Raw genomic sequence first — 14,994 nt, 5'->3', positions numbered from 1 at the left:
AAGTATGCTCTTTTCTGTTTTTGATATGTGCTGGCCTCAACTCTATGATGGGCCTTTTATGCCTAAAGAGCAAGACGGAATTCTGCGATAGAATGAAAAATTCTGTTTGAATATCAAAGAACTCTCAAGTGTCAAGCCAACAGCAAATGGCACGCAAGAATTTCGCTGTGAGTACCACGGAAATGCATAGGTCCGAAAAAACTGGAGCTGGAACGCTGAATTGCTTCGAGAACGTCGTTCGAAGAACCTGGAATGGATTAAACGAGCGTTCTTGGTAGGATTGGCATCAAGGCGAAACTGAAAGATAAAGATTATTGTACTTTTGTGAGTATAAATGTGGTTTGGATCAAAGAGGGTATAGGGTTTTGTATTGCCACACAGGTACCATTGAGTACGTATCGCGGGTGTGCTCGCGGTGCTCGCTGTGTGCCTCGCAGGAGCGACAATTAGAGCTGATAGGATTGGTCACGAGTGGATGAAAGGAGATCTGGAATCATCCATTGTACTTTAGCGATCACAGAGCGAGATAGCCGCCCGCAAATGACATCTATCATCTGTCTTGATAAGTGACGGGGGTCTTTCGGGAGAGGGTAAAAGTTGATAACGGATTGTAGTAGGCGAAACGATTGGCAAAGGACACAAACATGGGTTTCTTGCGCAGAGCGCTTGGCAGAAAATATTATTAAAATGGCAAGGCTGCCACGGCGACATGGACGGAGAAACGGGGTCACGGAAGCAAACAATGTTACATGATGTGGCTGTGCCGTGGATAACCGGTAATGGACGGGGCGAGGTCGAGAGCATTGACCAACTGTCATGATCAACTACATCCTCCTCGTATCTCGGCAAGGTTTGTTTTGAAAAGGACGACTAATTACAAGAGATTGTATCTGAAATTGTTACAGGGAAAGTGCGCCTTGCAAAATGGTTTACAACGATGGCGCCGAAAGTCAAGGCTAAGATTGTCAAGGACGTGACACAGCTGGTGCTTGCGCGGCGGACGAGGATGTGCAACTTTCTCGAGTACAAGGGTACTTGCTGGCAGTGCTGGCAAAACATGACAAGATAGCTGACGTGGATGCACAGACAGCAAGGTTGTGTACCGACGATATGCATCGCTGTTCTTTGTGTGTGGGATTGGGCCCGGGGACAACGAGCTGGTGACACTTGAGATCATCCACCGCTACGTGGAGGTGCTCGACCGGTACTTTGGGAATGTGAGTGAGAGACAAAGTAAGAAAATGAACTGCTGACTGGGGAGACGGCAGGTCTGTGAACTTGACCTGTAAGTGCCAAGGGCCCACGGACCGAAGAATCAGCTGACAAGGGAGTGGCAGGATTTTCAACTTTCAGAAAGCATATGCGGTGAGTGAACATAGTTGGTGGATGACGGTCGCTGAGACGTGGCCAGATCCTGGACGAGCTGATCATCGCGGGTGAGCTGCAGGAGTCGTCGAAGAAGAGTGTGCTGCGGGTGGTAGGTGCACTGGGGGATGTGTCTGGGAATGAAGGCTGCTGATGAACGAGACAGGTAACACAATCAGACAGCGTCGAAGAACAAGAGAACGCAGAAGACACGATGGCTCGGATTGGATCCCGCAGCGGTTAGCCAGACGCGCTCACTGTCGCTGCACTGTATTGACTGCCCAAGGTCCGATCATGTAGCGCGCGGCATTTCGGCAGGAAATGGCCGTGTAAATTTTAGCGGTCGGCCGAGCCGGATAAGGACATAGCGTAGATTTAATTATTATCCCCTGATCTTATCGTCCAATCACACGCCAACGCACAAATATCCATCAACAGCCCGTTCCCGCCTTTAAGTGCTTCAAGCTTAATCCATCGCTTCTCTGCGCTTTTTCTGTTTCTCCACTCCACCATGGCCTATCTATACCACAACGACCTCCTCGCTCCCTACCTCGCTCTTCCCCAGGGCGACAAGATCCAGGCTGAGTGTTCGTCTCTCTTCATTCTTCCTCTACCCCCCGTGCTCACCCTGCAACAGACGTCTGGATCGATGGTGACGGTGGTCTGCGCTCAAAGACCACGGTCTGTCCTCTTCTTCTCCCCCTTTTTTTTGCTTTGTTGCTCATCTTTTTCCTCAGACCGTCAGCAAGAAGGTCACAGACATTGGCCAGCTTCGCATCTGGGACTTTGATGGCTCCTCTACCAACCAGGCTCCCGGCCATGATTCAGATGTCTACCTCCGTCCCGCCGCCATCTTCAAGGATCCTTTCCGTGGCGGTGATAATATTCTAGTCCTCGCAGAGACTTACAACAACGACGGCACTCCCAACAGGACCAACTTCCGTCACCATGCCGCAAAGGTCATGGAGCAGGCCAAGGAGCAGGCTCCCTGGTTCGGTCTCGAGCAGGAATACACCCTTTTCGACGCCGATGGTTCTCCCTACGGTTGGCCCAAGGGCGGTTTCCCCGGCCCACAGGGTCCTTACTACTGCGGTGCAGGTACGTCTTGATCCCTCTCATCAATATATCGCTAATCTAATCTCTCGCCTATTTTTTTAGGCACTGGCAAGGTCTTTGCCCGTGATCTTATCGAGGCCCACTACCGTGCCTGCCTCTACGCAGGTATCAACATCAGCGGTATCAACGCAGAGGTCATGCCTTCCCAGTGGGAATTCCAGGTCGGCCCCTGTGAGGGTATTTCCATGGGTGACCACCTCTGGATGGCTCGCTACCTTCTTGTTCGCATTGCCGAACAGTGGGGTATCAAGGTTTCTTTCCACCCCAAACCCCTTGCTGGTGACTGGAACGGTGCTGGCTGCCACACCAACTTCAGCACAAAGGCTATGCGAGAACCCGGAGGCATCAAGGCGATCGATGCTGCCATCGAGAAGCTCAGCAAGCGCCATGACGAACACATCGCTGTTTATGGCGAAGATAACGATCTCCGTCTGACTGGTCGTCACGAAACTGGCCACATCACCACCTTTAGCTCAGGTGTCGCCAACCGTGGTGCTTCAATTCGTGTCCCAAGACACGTCGCTGCCCAAGGTTACGGATATCTTGAGGACAGGCGACCTGCTTCCAACATCGGTATGTTTTTTTCTCTCTCTCTTTTTCTCTGGAATTGTTATTCATTTAATCTAGATCCTTATCGTGTTACCGCCATCGTCGTCGAGACAACTTGCCTCGATGCCTGATTCATTTCTCTTATACCTTGAAAAGGGGGACAATGGAATTTTCGGAGATGAAGTGAAAGGAAGGCTTGTTTTATCGTATACTTAATATCGGAGATGCCCCACGCCCCCTCCTTGTACAGAATACCAAGGAACGACTTGTTACATATACATAAAGAAATAAATGTCATCATCCTCTTGAACCTGTATTAAACTTTGTTGGCCTCGACGCGTCTCGCTTATCGACGCGTTTATTAGTAATAATGCTTCTTGATTATGAACAACACTCTTCAACGCTTTTGAGAAATGCCGGAATATGATCTCTGCTTCTCCTTCTCGTCTACCAATGAAGCAGGATCGTATAAAATTATAGAGCTTACTCCAGACCTAACGACTCTTATAGAAACTGCCATAGCCAAAGATGAAGATCCAAGGTATGACCCGAGAAAGCATTCGCGTCGATACACTGATTTCCAGTCATTTTACAGGCTTTCAATCAAAGGACAGCCAGACGAAGATGCTGTCCTATGTAGCTCGACCAAGACCTACGGCATGCGTTCTGTTGGTCTTTCCAACACCGTGCTCGTCGTGACGCCCGTTCCAGACGAACGTGCGTCCGAGTTTGCAGAGGATGCGGTGATCATCCGAGACCAGCTCAACGAGATCATCGAACTGGCACCCGTCGTGCCAAAGTTGCACAAACTCTCTGCTTTGATCAAGAACAGGGAATATGATGGAGATAATGAAGATGAGGACGATGACGGGATGGTACGTATATTTTTGCGACTTCCGCCGTTTATTCATTTGTGGTTCGCAGGATCGTTTCACCTACCACGATGCCAAACAAGAGATTCAAGCCAGTGACGTTGAGATCGACCAAGGCCTGAAAACTCGTCGTGTGCTCATTATAAATAGTGAATATATATGCGCATTTATCTGCTCCTCATATTTCCCTCTAACACGCACGACAGATGAACTACGACCAATCGCGCCTGCGTTTCTCGCTCACCTGTTAGAATTGATTCTTAATCTCCTCGTTTCTTTGTCCATGAATTACACATCTGTTTCGGTGGAAGCTCTTTCTTCAGCTTTAGCAGATGACCATGAAGTCTCCAGGGCCGTTTCTACTCAGGTCATGTCGTGGTTCGGCGAAATTAAGGATGCTAAATGGAAAATGGATGTAGATGGTGTCGTTAAAGAGTTGGGTTTGGGTATTTTACGGAAACACAGAGTATGTTTCTTTTTATTGTCAAAGAACACTTCGACTTGAATTAAAAAAAATTATTTACAGCACGACCCCATCGCAAAGGATGACCTCCTCGCTGCATGGAAAAAGCTTGCAGGCGATACTTTTGAACCATCAGTCTCGCTGAAGCTTCTAGAAGTGAGGGTTCACCTTTTAATTTCGAGGAAAGGTTTTCTGTCTCAACAACTTTCTATAGGCAAACTACATCGAAACCATTGACACTATGGGGAACGGTGCATCGGTTCTAAGATACTTTCCTGCCTCCGAGTTACCAGTCGACCCCGCTGCACGGTTTAGCGACCTCTTCCTCACCCGTTCAATATGGAGGGGAGAAGAAATTTCACCATTTTTATCGGACATTGCAGTCAATTCTAAAGAGCGAGATAAACTGTTGTTAAAATACTGCAGGACAGTGACAGGTCCTGAAGGCATTCGTTATACAGCTCGTGCCCAGTATAATGGCTAGCCTCTACTCCTTACCTACTCTGATATACTACATATATAAATAACGATAAGATGGACGGTATTGTATAGGAAATATCATGGCTATGTGCGTTTTGCTCGCGTTTTGATGGCTTTCCCGATTGACCTGATGGGTTTGGGTCGGAATTCCTCGTCGTCCTCGTCGACTCCGCTGTTCCTCTTGCGTTTGGTGGTTTTGATGGGCGAGACAAAGGTATAATTTGATAGTTGGGTTGCATGCGGCCGTTCTCGAAGTTCATTGATATGTCTCCACATTGCTTTGCCCACATCGCCATTGTTGCGGATGTCTTTAAATTCTGACCGAATGGTTTTCCGGAGAGTGTAGATCGCCTTTGACTGTGTTTCGTAATTTTCTCTCTTCAAAACATATAACAAGACGCCTGTTGCAAATTTAGTATGCAGCCAATAGATGCAACAAAAAGCAAGAGCATACCGATGAAGATGAACTCTACTGGTGCTATCCGTTGTTGCACTTTTACGAACGCGTCCGAGTATCGTTTTTCATTTGCAATCACCCACAAACACCTAAGCACTCTATCTATATCTTCTTGAAATTGCCTCGAAGGATGATCTTCGCGATGTATCCATCGTTCTATCTTCTGTGCAGTAGGAAGTGGCTGCTCTTTTATCCCGTCGCAGCAAAAAATCATATGGGCAACATTTTGGAAATCTCGCCCTCTGTTAATGTCCCAGTCTAGTTTGTGACCCAAGCCGTCTTCCGTAGAAATATGCCTGGTTATTAGCTGCCCAATCCACCTGATAGTTGTGTGAGTGTTTCTCGATCAATAACGGCAAATTAGTCTCGTTTGCTTACTCGGCCCATGGTGATGCGACTGCTTGAACTTTCTCTGCATAACAACGGATGCAGGTTGAGTTGGTTGAAAAAGTGAAAACGAAGTACAACTCGCCTGCTGCAGTCAATGGCATACCCAATTGTACTCTCTGGAATAGTTCTCGTTCTGTCCCTGGAGCAATACCGTGGAATTCGACTTCATGATGATAAAATATCAGATGCATTTCCTTGTTCAGAAAGTTGTATTTGCTTACCAACTGTAATCTCTTTCCTCTGGAATTGTTCCTTGAAAAACTCGGGGAGTTCGACTTTTCCAGAGTTGGCTGGAGCAGTGTACCAGTATTTTTTTCCATTTCTACTGTCCTTGTCTAATTTATATTAGCAAAACAGTGCATCCAAAGAAAAATCGAGAGCAAGATACGTGGTACCTTGTGCGATTGTAGAGGTCAACATCAATTGCAAAACCATAGGCCTTGGAGAGTAAGTAACTCACTTGTCCGTCGTAAAACTTTTGTATTGATGTCAAACGCTATGATAGCACACTATTTATTCGCGACGGTCTTTAAGCATGAAGAAAGTAACTCGCCTGTTTACCGTCAACGCATGTACGAACTTCTTCATTTTCCTCCATTGTAACGGCAAAAATAACAGGTGGAATGAAAAAATTGCGAAATATAGAATCAATCAAACCAGTCCGCTTCGAGTCTGTCCATACGTCGCCTGGATCTAGTTCAGCAAAAAAGTTGGAGAGTCTATATTTTTGAGACAGACCTCTCTGATATGGTGGACTGATGTCAACTTCACCCTCATGAATCATCCCTGTAAATAGCATACAAGGTCAACCCATGCATGTATACAGATAAGATAGACCTTACGATGCAACTGTTTTGTTGTAACCATTCGTACTATGGGCTCAGGCAATGCAACATCGTAAATCCCGCCTTCAATTTCGTCGCTTGCAGAGGCGAAATCATCTTCCTCGAGTTCGTCAATCTCCTGTTCGACCCTGAGATCGTTTAGATCTACATCTATGTCCGACTGTTCTTGGTCTTGATTCATCATCCCAACGCGCTTTCGAGAGTAAACAAGGCACCTGGGAATACGGGGCAATGTTCTGCGGAAACTCGGCTTTGGTTCGTGACTAAGTTGGTTTGCATGCCTATTTATGGAGATCGAGGTATTTCGGCTAATAAACCAACATCTGTCATCACTCCATTCGAAGCTACCGATGGACTCAAACCAGCCCAACGCCAAAATACCTCTTCCTGCTTTCCTCAAGCTCTTGACATCTAACAATGTACCCATTCCTAAAGCTATGGCCATTGCTGGCAAAGTGTTCGTCCCGCGTCTGTGACGTGCAATTTTGCTCAAGCTTTGAATCTCACAAGCCTTTACCCCAAGATACAAGCAATACAATACCCATTCGACGCTCTCCCAGTTGAACGATTTTAAGCTGAAAGCTGCTGGGTTGGATAGTCAAGAGGAACGTAAGATAGTTATGAATGTGCTGCGTAAAGAGGGCTATATATCCGCACCCAAGTCTTTGCCAAAGATCCAGTTGTCGCCTGCAGCAGAAGCATCTGGTAGTCATTTGTCTTCTAGCAAAACCTCTCCTTCGTGTAGACCGAGCACTGTTTCTCGAATGGTCTGTACATATCTTCCCTTCTATTGTATCTGTCGCCTTATTTATTCCTACAGTCCACGCCCACCAAAAGAAAGAGGAAGAGACCTGAAGAGATAAACGAATTTCTACCCAATGGGCCTGAGGACGAGACAGAGCCTCCAGCAGGGCTGAGTTTCAACGAAGTGATGGATGAAGAGGTGAAAATAATGCGCGTCGTAGTGTTCAGTCTATCTAATCCTGTAACAGAACTTGAAAGGCAAGTCTGCCATCATCAACAGAGCGCCGGTTATGATGTCATGGGCAATGGTCGTCGCCGAACGATTACACTTTTCACGAGAGGAGGCTTTGAGTATCGGTATGTACAGATCGGGTATTTCATTAATGGTGAACATCCTGATGTTTACCCAACGCAAAGCTTCGGTCTACACCGAATTAAACGCGGTTTCAAAAGGTGTATCTCTGGGTATCTACGCGAAAGACAACGAAAAAGGCAAGGAAGCATCAAAATCCGATTCACAACCTTACGTTGATTTAATGGGACGTCGGTATGCATACTCTTCGATTATGGTAACTTTTTATCATGTTAAAACGATGTTACAGAGTGTGAGCCTTTTGTCTAGAGACTCCTTTGAGGTTGTAACACCCTTCTTAGGCCATTATACCGGACCCAAGCGGGCCATTGGCGCGCTCTATCCAATGGAAGTCCTGTCGCACCTGGAACTGCCTTCTCTTACATTTCACGTTCATTCCGGCAGACTACTCCGTTTATAATCGGAGCGATGAAGATGCTAGCAGATAGCTACGCACCGGAAGAACTGAACGCAAGGGCGTGGTCATTATACGCCGAATTTCGCCCAGAGGTTAATGAATGGGGAAAACGGTCAGAAGTCCAGTGTATGAAAATTTTGCACCTGCGCAAGGAACGACCGATGGAATCCAATCGCAGTGCATTGCAGACAGAAAAGCCTGCCGTCAGTGATGATTTGTCGCATTCAAAACCGCATGTGCAGAAGAAAATAAAACGTCTCACATGGGAAGAGTACGAAGCGTCACTCGACCAGGATGTGATATATGACGATGTTAACTTGGATTTTCCATCAATATCTAAGAAGAAATGCGAAAACGTATAGTGAAGGATCGGTTTTTGCCTATTTTATGGGCAAGGTCCAGAAATATTGCGATCTAAATGAAAACATTGTCCTGCTATTTAAAGGGAATACTTTTACACCTATCCAAAATATCGCCAATTAAGATGGGCGAGAGAACAACAGTAATGTAGCTAGCCCGATAATCCAAGGGTACTCCTCAATCTAGATGAATAGCTAACGAATGTTGTCCACTGACTTATAACTTCTTGATGATAGCAGCAGTAAAGTCGGATGTAGAAGCCGAGCCTACAAGATGCATTAGTTTACATGAAATGCCAGTGAGAAATAAAGTCGGCATACCGCCCATGTCAGCAGTGCGAACTTTGCCCTCGTTAATGACACCGAATGTTGCACTGGCAATGCTATTTGCCAGGTTGTCCAGACTGAGAGAATATGAGAAAATTGACTCAATGCACAGATTCTAGAAAACATACCCAAGGTGGCGAAGCATCATAGTTGCGCTGAGGATCATTGCAGTGGGGTTAGCACGATTGGTACCCATGATGTCAGAAGCAACGTGACGGCATCCAGGCTCAAAGAGGGCGTATTCCTATACAAATGTCAGGACGGATGCTTCACATAGAGTAAACGTATCACGAACACGGCCAACGTTGCAACCTGGGACAATACCTGGTCCTCCGACAAGCGCCGCACCAATGTTGGAAACGATGGCGCCATACAAGTTGGGCATGACCATGACGTCAAATTGACCAGGACGGGCAACAAGTTGCATAGAACTGGAAAAAGTCGATGAGAAGGAAAAGGGCCTGATGGCATTGAAATACTGACGTGTTGTCAACGATCATGTCGTTGAACTCAATGCCAGACGACTTGTACTCCTCAGCAACGCGACGGAACGTGTTAAGGAACAAACCGTCACCAAGTTTCATGATGTTGGCTTTGTGTACGCAAGTGACTTTCTGAAAAAACATAAGCCATAAAGCAAAGCAAACTAAGTATCAGGACACACTTTACGGTTGTTCTTGAGGGCAAAGTCGAAGGCGAATCGCGAAATACGCTCGGCCTTGGCTTTGGTGGAAACCTTCAAGCTCTCGACAACACCGGGATAACTCTGGTGCTCCAGGCCAGAGTATTCACCTTCCGTGTTCTCACGAATGATGGCAAAGTCGACGTTGTTATGCCTGGTGGGGAAACCAGGGAGAGATTTGCACAAGACCACGGAGGCATAGATATCCAGCTGCTGGCGCATAGCAACATTCCACGAAATATGACCAGACTGGGAGATGGGCGTGAAAAGGATACCTTGAAGAGTCTGATTTTAAAAAACTGGTATAAACAGGAAATATTTGGAATGCTCAATACCCTTGAGACCGACACGGTTGCGCTTCAAGCTATCCATGGCTTGCTTGAAAAGGGCCTCGCCAGAGGACGACATTCCCGAAACGTCATACTGGTCCCATTCAATGGGGGCATTGACATACTCAAAGATCTCCTTGACCGAGTCTGTGATTTCTGCACCGATACCGTCACCGGGAATTAACGTAACCTTGCGGGAGGGTAAGAGAAGACGGCGGAGAGAATGATAAGGAAACAACGAACGGTGTAGACGCCTCCATACTTTGTGGAAGGCTTGAAAAAAGGGGTCAATCGAGGCCACGACAAGAAAAGAAAAGGTATATACTCGGTCAATAATTTTTGGGAAACCAGCCGAAAGGGTGGTGGCCGTCCTCTGGAGCGAGAAACAAGGTGAAAATTGGCGATAAGATAAAAAAAGGGAGAAGACAACGTACCGCTTGGGCGACAAGAGGGCGGGAAACGTTGGCGAGGGCGTTGCGCAACATCACAGACGCTGGCTTTGATAGTGGTGATGAAGAAAAAAAAGAATGGTTCCGATGGACGACGGACTGCGTTCAGCGCGCCCGACTTGTTACATAAACCACGTGGCGGCACTTATTTCACGCGCACTTAAGACACTTTACGCGTCTCCTCCGCCAACTCTCATGTCCTACGACCTCTCCGAGCTCCCTCCCCTCCCCAGGGCCAGGAGCTGGTCGTTCTACATCGTTCTACTCGCCGCAGTTGTCCCTCTCTGGTCTGCTATTCCTCTCGCCTGGCTTTACACCCTCTACTCTATCTACGATTCCAAATGGCTCGCCTACGGACCCTCCAGACATCTTTTGCTGCTTGTCTCATCATGCGAGGCGAGTCTCTTCTCTGCTTCTCGTTCTATTCCGCTCACAGCTTCTGTATAGACAATTTTCAGTCTCTACCACTACCACCTTGCTCGTCGCGTATCCGGTCCGTCTCCTTATGGTCCGGGTGACCCTGACGAGATACAGGTCGCCTATACTCGCTTGCTGAAGGCTGGACTGGCTAACCTACCCGAGGACGGCGGCGACATAGAAACCCTCCTCATAAAAAGACCTGGCAGTCCTGCAGAGACAATCACTCAGTTGGAAAGACACGACCCTCGCGCCATCGATTTTCGACACTGTCTGAGAACATGGTTTTGCAAGGTTCCATGGTCCTCCATCAAACTCTTAGACATACAAAAATGGCTATTTTGGGCAATGTATAACTCGGATCTCCCTTCTCGGGATTCTATCTCGGCCACCCAGCGAATAGCTATAGACGAGGCCGTAGCATTGTTGCAAAAGCGCGCTGGAAGCAAATTTGAAGAGGGCTTCAATTCAACTATCACACCCATGCGACTAACAATCGACAAGATAAATATCTTGTGGAGACCTCTAACATTCTATGTCATTGTCACCTTTGTTAACTCTGTTATACGGGCATTGTACACAAGATCGTGGGGGTTTACTCATGGTCATTCCAACGGTCTCGAGTGAGTTCTTTTTTTAGGCAAATTACCGTAACTCATTTCCATAGATATCTATTGCGAACTCCTGAAAATTGGGACCAAAAGTCTTCTCCCCGTCCTGTTGTATTTATTCATGGTCTTGGATTAGGCCTATTGCAATACCACGATTTTTTCGCGCAGTTGGTAGAACTGTTTCCCGACCGACCCATACTCATCCCCATCCAACCTCAAATTAGCCAATCATTCTTTCACTCAGACTTTCTCCTTCCACCAAGCCGACATCAAATGGCTGACCGCCTGGCAAACTTGCTTCAGAATCTGGACTGGGTCGATCTTGACGACAATATTGAAGAAAAATATCAAGGCTACAATGAAAGGGCTTCATCGCCCTTGCGCATTCCTAAAGCTAAAAGAGGAGTGACTTTAATTAGTCATTCCAAGTATGTTCAACCCTACCTTATCCAATGACTGCCATTGATGCAATGTGTATTAGCGGCTCCTACGCACATGCGTGGGTATTGAAAGGACATCCTGACATAGTTGCGCGATCCTGTTTCGTCGATCCCGTTACCTTCTGCTCTTGGGAAGGAGGTGCGTTGGTTGTTATTTTCACTGCAAAATATACTGAATAAATCGTCTAGATGTTTGTTATAACTTTTTCTACCGCCCATGCATGACTGTAGGCGCATATTTTTAAAAGATAAAATACACAGCTTACATTCCTTGTTAGGGCATGGAATTACTTATGCGATACTTTGTTGGGACTGAAATCGGTGTTGTCAATTTACTGCAACGCCACTTTTGTTGGACGTCAAACTCCCTGTGGTTTGAAGAAATTCCCAATCCAACCGATTTGCATAAAACGTTATTCCTTCTTGGAGGGAAGGACGATATCGTCCATTCTGAAGTGTGTCACCCCAATTATGCTTCTGATTTCATCTGACAGTTCTCGCAGCGCGTCAAGAAATATCTTACCTCCCATGGTGCAGGCGACAACCTATGGTACGATCCAGAAGGAAGACACGGACAAGCTCTTATGCGAGGAAGCGCAGGTCTCAAAGAGCTTTTCCGGTGGTTATCTGAAGACGAAAATGAACAGCCCGACGATGAGTCTGATACGAATTAACGACATTACGATACCCTTCTACACCACTAATTGACTGGGCAACTCCCACACCTATCCCTCGACGTTTTTTTTTTTGACGACATTTGGAACTTTGCATATACCCCTTGCAACACAGCAAATAGACTTCCTATATTGTTATTCCTATTTCTGCACATACGACGAACCTTCACAGCTTTCTGTTAAACATCTGCACTGCGTTATTCCCCATTACTCCCCTTAATTTTACTATGTCATCGGAGTAGTGGTTTTTGACGTTGTTTGTAAACCATTGCGACATTTTTGTACTGACCGCTAATAGATCATAATTAATGAACACTTAAATAACATAGATGTTTTGGCCATTACCTGGAAAGTCCGTACCGAAGAGAATGTGGTCTTGTGGAATGAACTTGTCTACAGCCGCGAGACTGCCTTCGTATCCGCTCAACGCAGTTTCGTAGTAAAACTTCTTGAAGTCTTCAAGGATTTCTTCTGGCGTAAGTTCACATCCCATATGGTTTGACAAGACTGCTACTCTAGCAGCAAGCATGGGAGTGCTACCTCCAAGATGAGCGAGGACGACCTTGACATTTGGGAATTTACGGGGGTGTCCAGTCACCACCAGGTGTGATGCTGCTTTAAATGTCTCGTTAGGCACCTAGTATGGCGCTGAGCATGGCATAGATGAGAGATACATGCTGTTCTAACCTCGGTAATAGGCACGCCAAGGGAGGAATGGGGGCACGGAGTAGAGCCAGGTATTTGGCTTCCGTGAACAAATACAACCGCTTGCCGACGGTTCAGCTCTTCCCATACAGCGTCGTATCGCTTATCACCTATGTAAGCTAAGGTGGTTGGTGGATCAATCAATCTACTTCAAGTAGCGGATGTATGTTTTGTGACCCACTTGCGGATTGACCTTCTCCATAGCAAGACGACAAAGAAACACCACAGGCGTTTAATTGATCTATTGCATACGCGATCTCCTCCAAGCACCCTTAAGACAGATTCAAAGAGTGATTCACTTCAAACTGGATCACTTTAACGGACCTTCAACATCATCTAGGAATGGGAGTGTTGCAAAGAACATAAAGCGCTCAGGGTATTCTCGACAAAGTTCTGAAGCATATTCGTTTTTTGTTCTGGCCATGGACCTGTTTTCCTCGCCCACTGAACCCGTGGAAAGTGATGGGAAAGAAAGTATTGAAACATTTATCTTCATTTTATCCATGGCTTGCAAGCTGATTTCTGGAGACCATGGAAGATTTTCTGCAGGAGTTTTCCACCCAATACTTGGATTTGGATTATCCTTTTTGAGGTCGGGAGTAAAATAATGGTGGTGAATGTCAACGCAGAAATTCTGGGATGGCTGGACACTGGTCAAAAGCGAGCCGAGCATAGAGAAGATCTACGAAACTCGGGGAGACCATTGCAATTAAATAAGACAGGCTTAGAAGTCGATCAAAGAACGGTCTGAGATGATTCGATTGTGTGCTTTTTTGCATTTATAGATTCGACTTCTTTCCGACATCTAAAGAGAAGCTGATTACTCCTTCCTGAACGGTTTGCACTCCTCAGAATCCCAGCTAACAAATTGTCCACTCAAACTCTTGGGGGCCTGCAGAGACAACGCTGCAATAACGTGGCCACAGTCTTGAGGTTTTACGAGCTTACCATCCTCATGTACTTTGAGGAAGATTTGGTGATCTTTCTCGTTCATGTAGGAGCCACCGAAAGCGCGCAGGGTGTCTTGCATCTGGGTAGCATAAATGTTGATGGGCACAGGTGAACGTATCCATTTGAAGATATAGACTTACACCGGTATCGACCATCCCTGGTCGTACAGCGACACATGCGATATCGGGTTCTTCTTCTGCAAGAGTCCTAAAGCCACGCGGAATTTCAGATGCAAGTAGCGACAGTGAATGAAATGGGTATGTGCCTGCAAAGCGAGTTCATTGCAGCTTTACCAGCATTGTAGGGACCCCAACCAGGCATGCCCTTGACGGCGGCACCAGAGCTAACAAAGACGACTCGACCACCCAAGACACTTTTACGCAGATAAGGTAAAGCGGCTCTGACGGCGGTCACAAGAGAGAAGAAGTTAACATCAAAGTGGCGCTTCCAAGAATCCAATGGAGTATCATCGCCTATTCGACACAGGGGATCAAGTGTACCCGCGTTGAGAATGAGGGCATCGATTCCGTGGTAGCGAGATGCTCCGAGAGAGATGGCATTAGATAAGGCCTTTTCGTCTGCGCTAAATACCGGAGCAAAACGCGGCACGGATAAGAAAAGGACAGAAAGAGGAGTGCGTTTCGACTAACACGTCGCTCTCTACAATTACAAGGGAGTCTGACCCCAGCTGGATCAACTCCGGTGTGCGGGTCCGCGAGATGGCGATCACATTTGCATTAAACTTTTGGAGGAGGATGCGGGTGACTTCGAGACCGATTCCCCTGTGATAGCTGAGCTTGTGCAATGGTAAAAGACATAAAAGAGACTGACTTTGAGGCGCCTGTAACTACGACTGCTGGCTTCATGAGAGGGAGTCGACAAGAGGTGGACCGGGATACCTGAGGTTACATTTGTCATGGAGCCGCGCGATACTCCGGCTCCATAAAAGGAAACCCCAGCGTAAAGAAATGACCTGGCGCAAAAATTGGGTAAAGTTGC

General features: G+C 46.8%; 8 protein-coding genes across 8 annotated transcripts; 4 read left to right on the top strand and 4 right to left on the bottom strand.

Moving 5' to 3' along the window:
• Window positions 1-1,876: 1,876 nt before the first annotated feature.
• On the top strand, window positions 1,877-3,161 carry JR316_0004827 (glutamate--ammonia ligase; the record flags this gene model as incomplete). The annotated part of the gene is made up of 5 exons (XM_047890591.1): window positions 1,877-1,952; window positions 2,003-2,046; window positions 2,103-2,463; window positions 2,524-3,054; window positions 3,109-3,161. The coding sequence occupies 5 exons, from the start codon at window positions 1,877-1,879 to the stop codon at window positions 3,159-3,161; spliced, it is 1,065 nt and encodes a 354-aa protein (XP_047750352.1).
• A 282-nt stretch (window positions 3,162-3,443) lies between these two features.
• Window positions 3,444-4,849, top strand: JR316_0004826 (Sister chromatid cohesion protein DCC1; the record flags this gene model as incomplete). The annotated part of the gene is made up of 6 exons (XM_047890590.1): window positions 3,444-3,571; window positions 3,626-3,905; window positions 3,955-4,051; window positions 4,109-4,368; window positions 4,429-4,521; window positions 4,580-4,849. 6 exons carry the CDS (start codon window positions 3,444-3,446, stop codon window positions 4,847-4,849), a joined length of 1,128 nt encoding a protein of 375 aa, XP_047750351.1.
• An 80-nt stretch (window positions 4,850-4,929) lies between these two features.
• Window positions 4,930-6,718, bottom strand: JR316_0004825 (uncharacterized protein; the record flags this gene model as incomplete). Its single annotated transcript, XM_047890589.1, has 8 exons — window positions 4,930-5,246; window positions 5,300-5,622; window positions 5,681-5,714; window positions 5,775-5,855; window positions 5,914-6,027; window positions 6,254-6,385; window positions 6,431-6,478; window positions 6,535-6,718. 8 exons carry the CDS (start codon window positions 6,716-6,718, stop codon window positions 4,930-4,932), a joined length of 1,233 nt encoding a protein of 410 aa, XP_047750350.1.
• A 169-nt stretch (window positions 6,719-6,887) lies between these two features.
• JR316_0004824 (uncharacterized protein) lies at window positions 6,888-8,413 on the top strand (the record flags this gene model as incomplete). The annotated part of the gene is made up of 6 exons (XM_047890588.1): window positions 6,888-6,994; window positions 7,061-7,304; window positions 7,358-7,480; window positions 7,530-7,638; window positions 7,699-7,828; window positions 7,936-8,413. The coding sequence occupies 6 exons, from the start codon at window positions 6,888-6,890 to the stop codon at window positions 8,411-8,413; spliced, it is 1,191 nt and encodes a 396-aa protein (XP_047750349.1).
• Window positions 8,414-8,627: 214 nt separating this feature from the next.
• On the bottom strand, window positions 8,628-10,233 carry JR316_0004823 (isocitrate dehydrogenase (NAD(+)) idh1; the record flags this gene model as incomplete). Its single annotated transcript, XM_047890587.1, has 10 exons — window positions 8,628-8,677; window positions 8,732-8,814; window positions 8,866-8,981; window positions 9,033-9,168; window positions 9,221-9,351; window positions 9,402-9,694; window positions 9,755-9,938; window positions 9,992-10,021; window positions 10,074-10,121; window positions 10,183-10,233. The coding sequence occupies 10 exons, from the start codon at window positions 10,231-10,233 to the stop codon at window positions 8,628-8,630; spliced, it is 1,122 nt and encodes a 373-aa protein (XP_047750348.1).
• Window positions 10,234-10,392: 159 nt separating this feature from the next.
• On the top strand, window positions 10,393-12,339 carry JR316_0004822 (uncharacterized protein; the record flags this gene model as incomplete). Its single annotated transcript, XM_047890586.1, has 7 exons — window positions 10,393-10,578; window positions 10,645-11,237; window positions 11,282-11,653; window positions 11,707-11,804; window positions 11,855-11,892; window positions 11,944-12,120; window positions 12,169-12,339. The coding sequence occupies 7 exons, from the start codon at window positions 10,393-10,395 to the stop codon at window positions 12,337-12,339; spliced, it is 1,635 nt and encodes a 544-aa protein (XP_047750347.1).
• A 316-nt stretch (window positions 12,340-12,655) lies between these two features.
• Window positions 12,656-13,717, bottom strand: JR316_0004821 (6-methylsalicylic acid decarboxylase; the record flags this gene model as incomplete). Its single annotated transcript, XM_047890585.1, has 4 exons — window positions 12,656-12,976; window positions 13,027-13,154; window positions 13,226-13,315; window positions 13,369-13,717. The coding sequence occupies 4 exons, from the start codon at window positions 13,715-13,717 to the stop codon at window positions 12,656-12,658; spliced, it is 888 nt and encodes a 295-aa protein (XP_047750346.1).
• Window positions 13,718-13,864: 147 nt separating this feature from the next.
• On the bottom strand, window positions 13,865-14,861 carry JR316_0004820 (putative oxidoreductase C30D10.05c; the record flags this gene model as incomplete). Its single annotated transcript, XM_047890584.1, has 5 exons — window positions 13,865-14,074; window positions 14,136-14,260; window positions 14,289-14,578; window positions 14,646-14,777; window positions 14,827-14,861. The coding sequence occupies 5 exons, from the start codon at window positions 14,859-14,861 to the stop codon at window positions 13,865-13,867; spliced, it is 792 nt and encodes a 263-aa protein (XP_047750345.1).
• Between the last annotated feature and the right edge of the window lie 133 nt (window positions 14,862-14,994).

The sequence above is a fragment of the Psilocybe cubensis genome, chromosome 4 (assembly GCF_017499595.1).
Source record: "Psilocybe cubensis strain MGC-MH-2018 chromosome 4, whole genome shotgun sequence".
NCBI classification, from domain to species: Eukaryota; Fungi; Basidiomycota; class Agaricomycetes; order Agaricales; family Agrocybaceae; genus Psilocybe; species Psilocybe cubensis.
The sequence above is the reverse complement of the archived record's forward strand: the minus strand, read 5'-3'. Positions and strand labels throughout refer to the sequence as shown.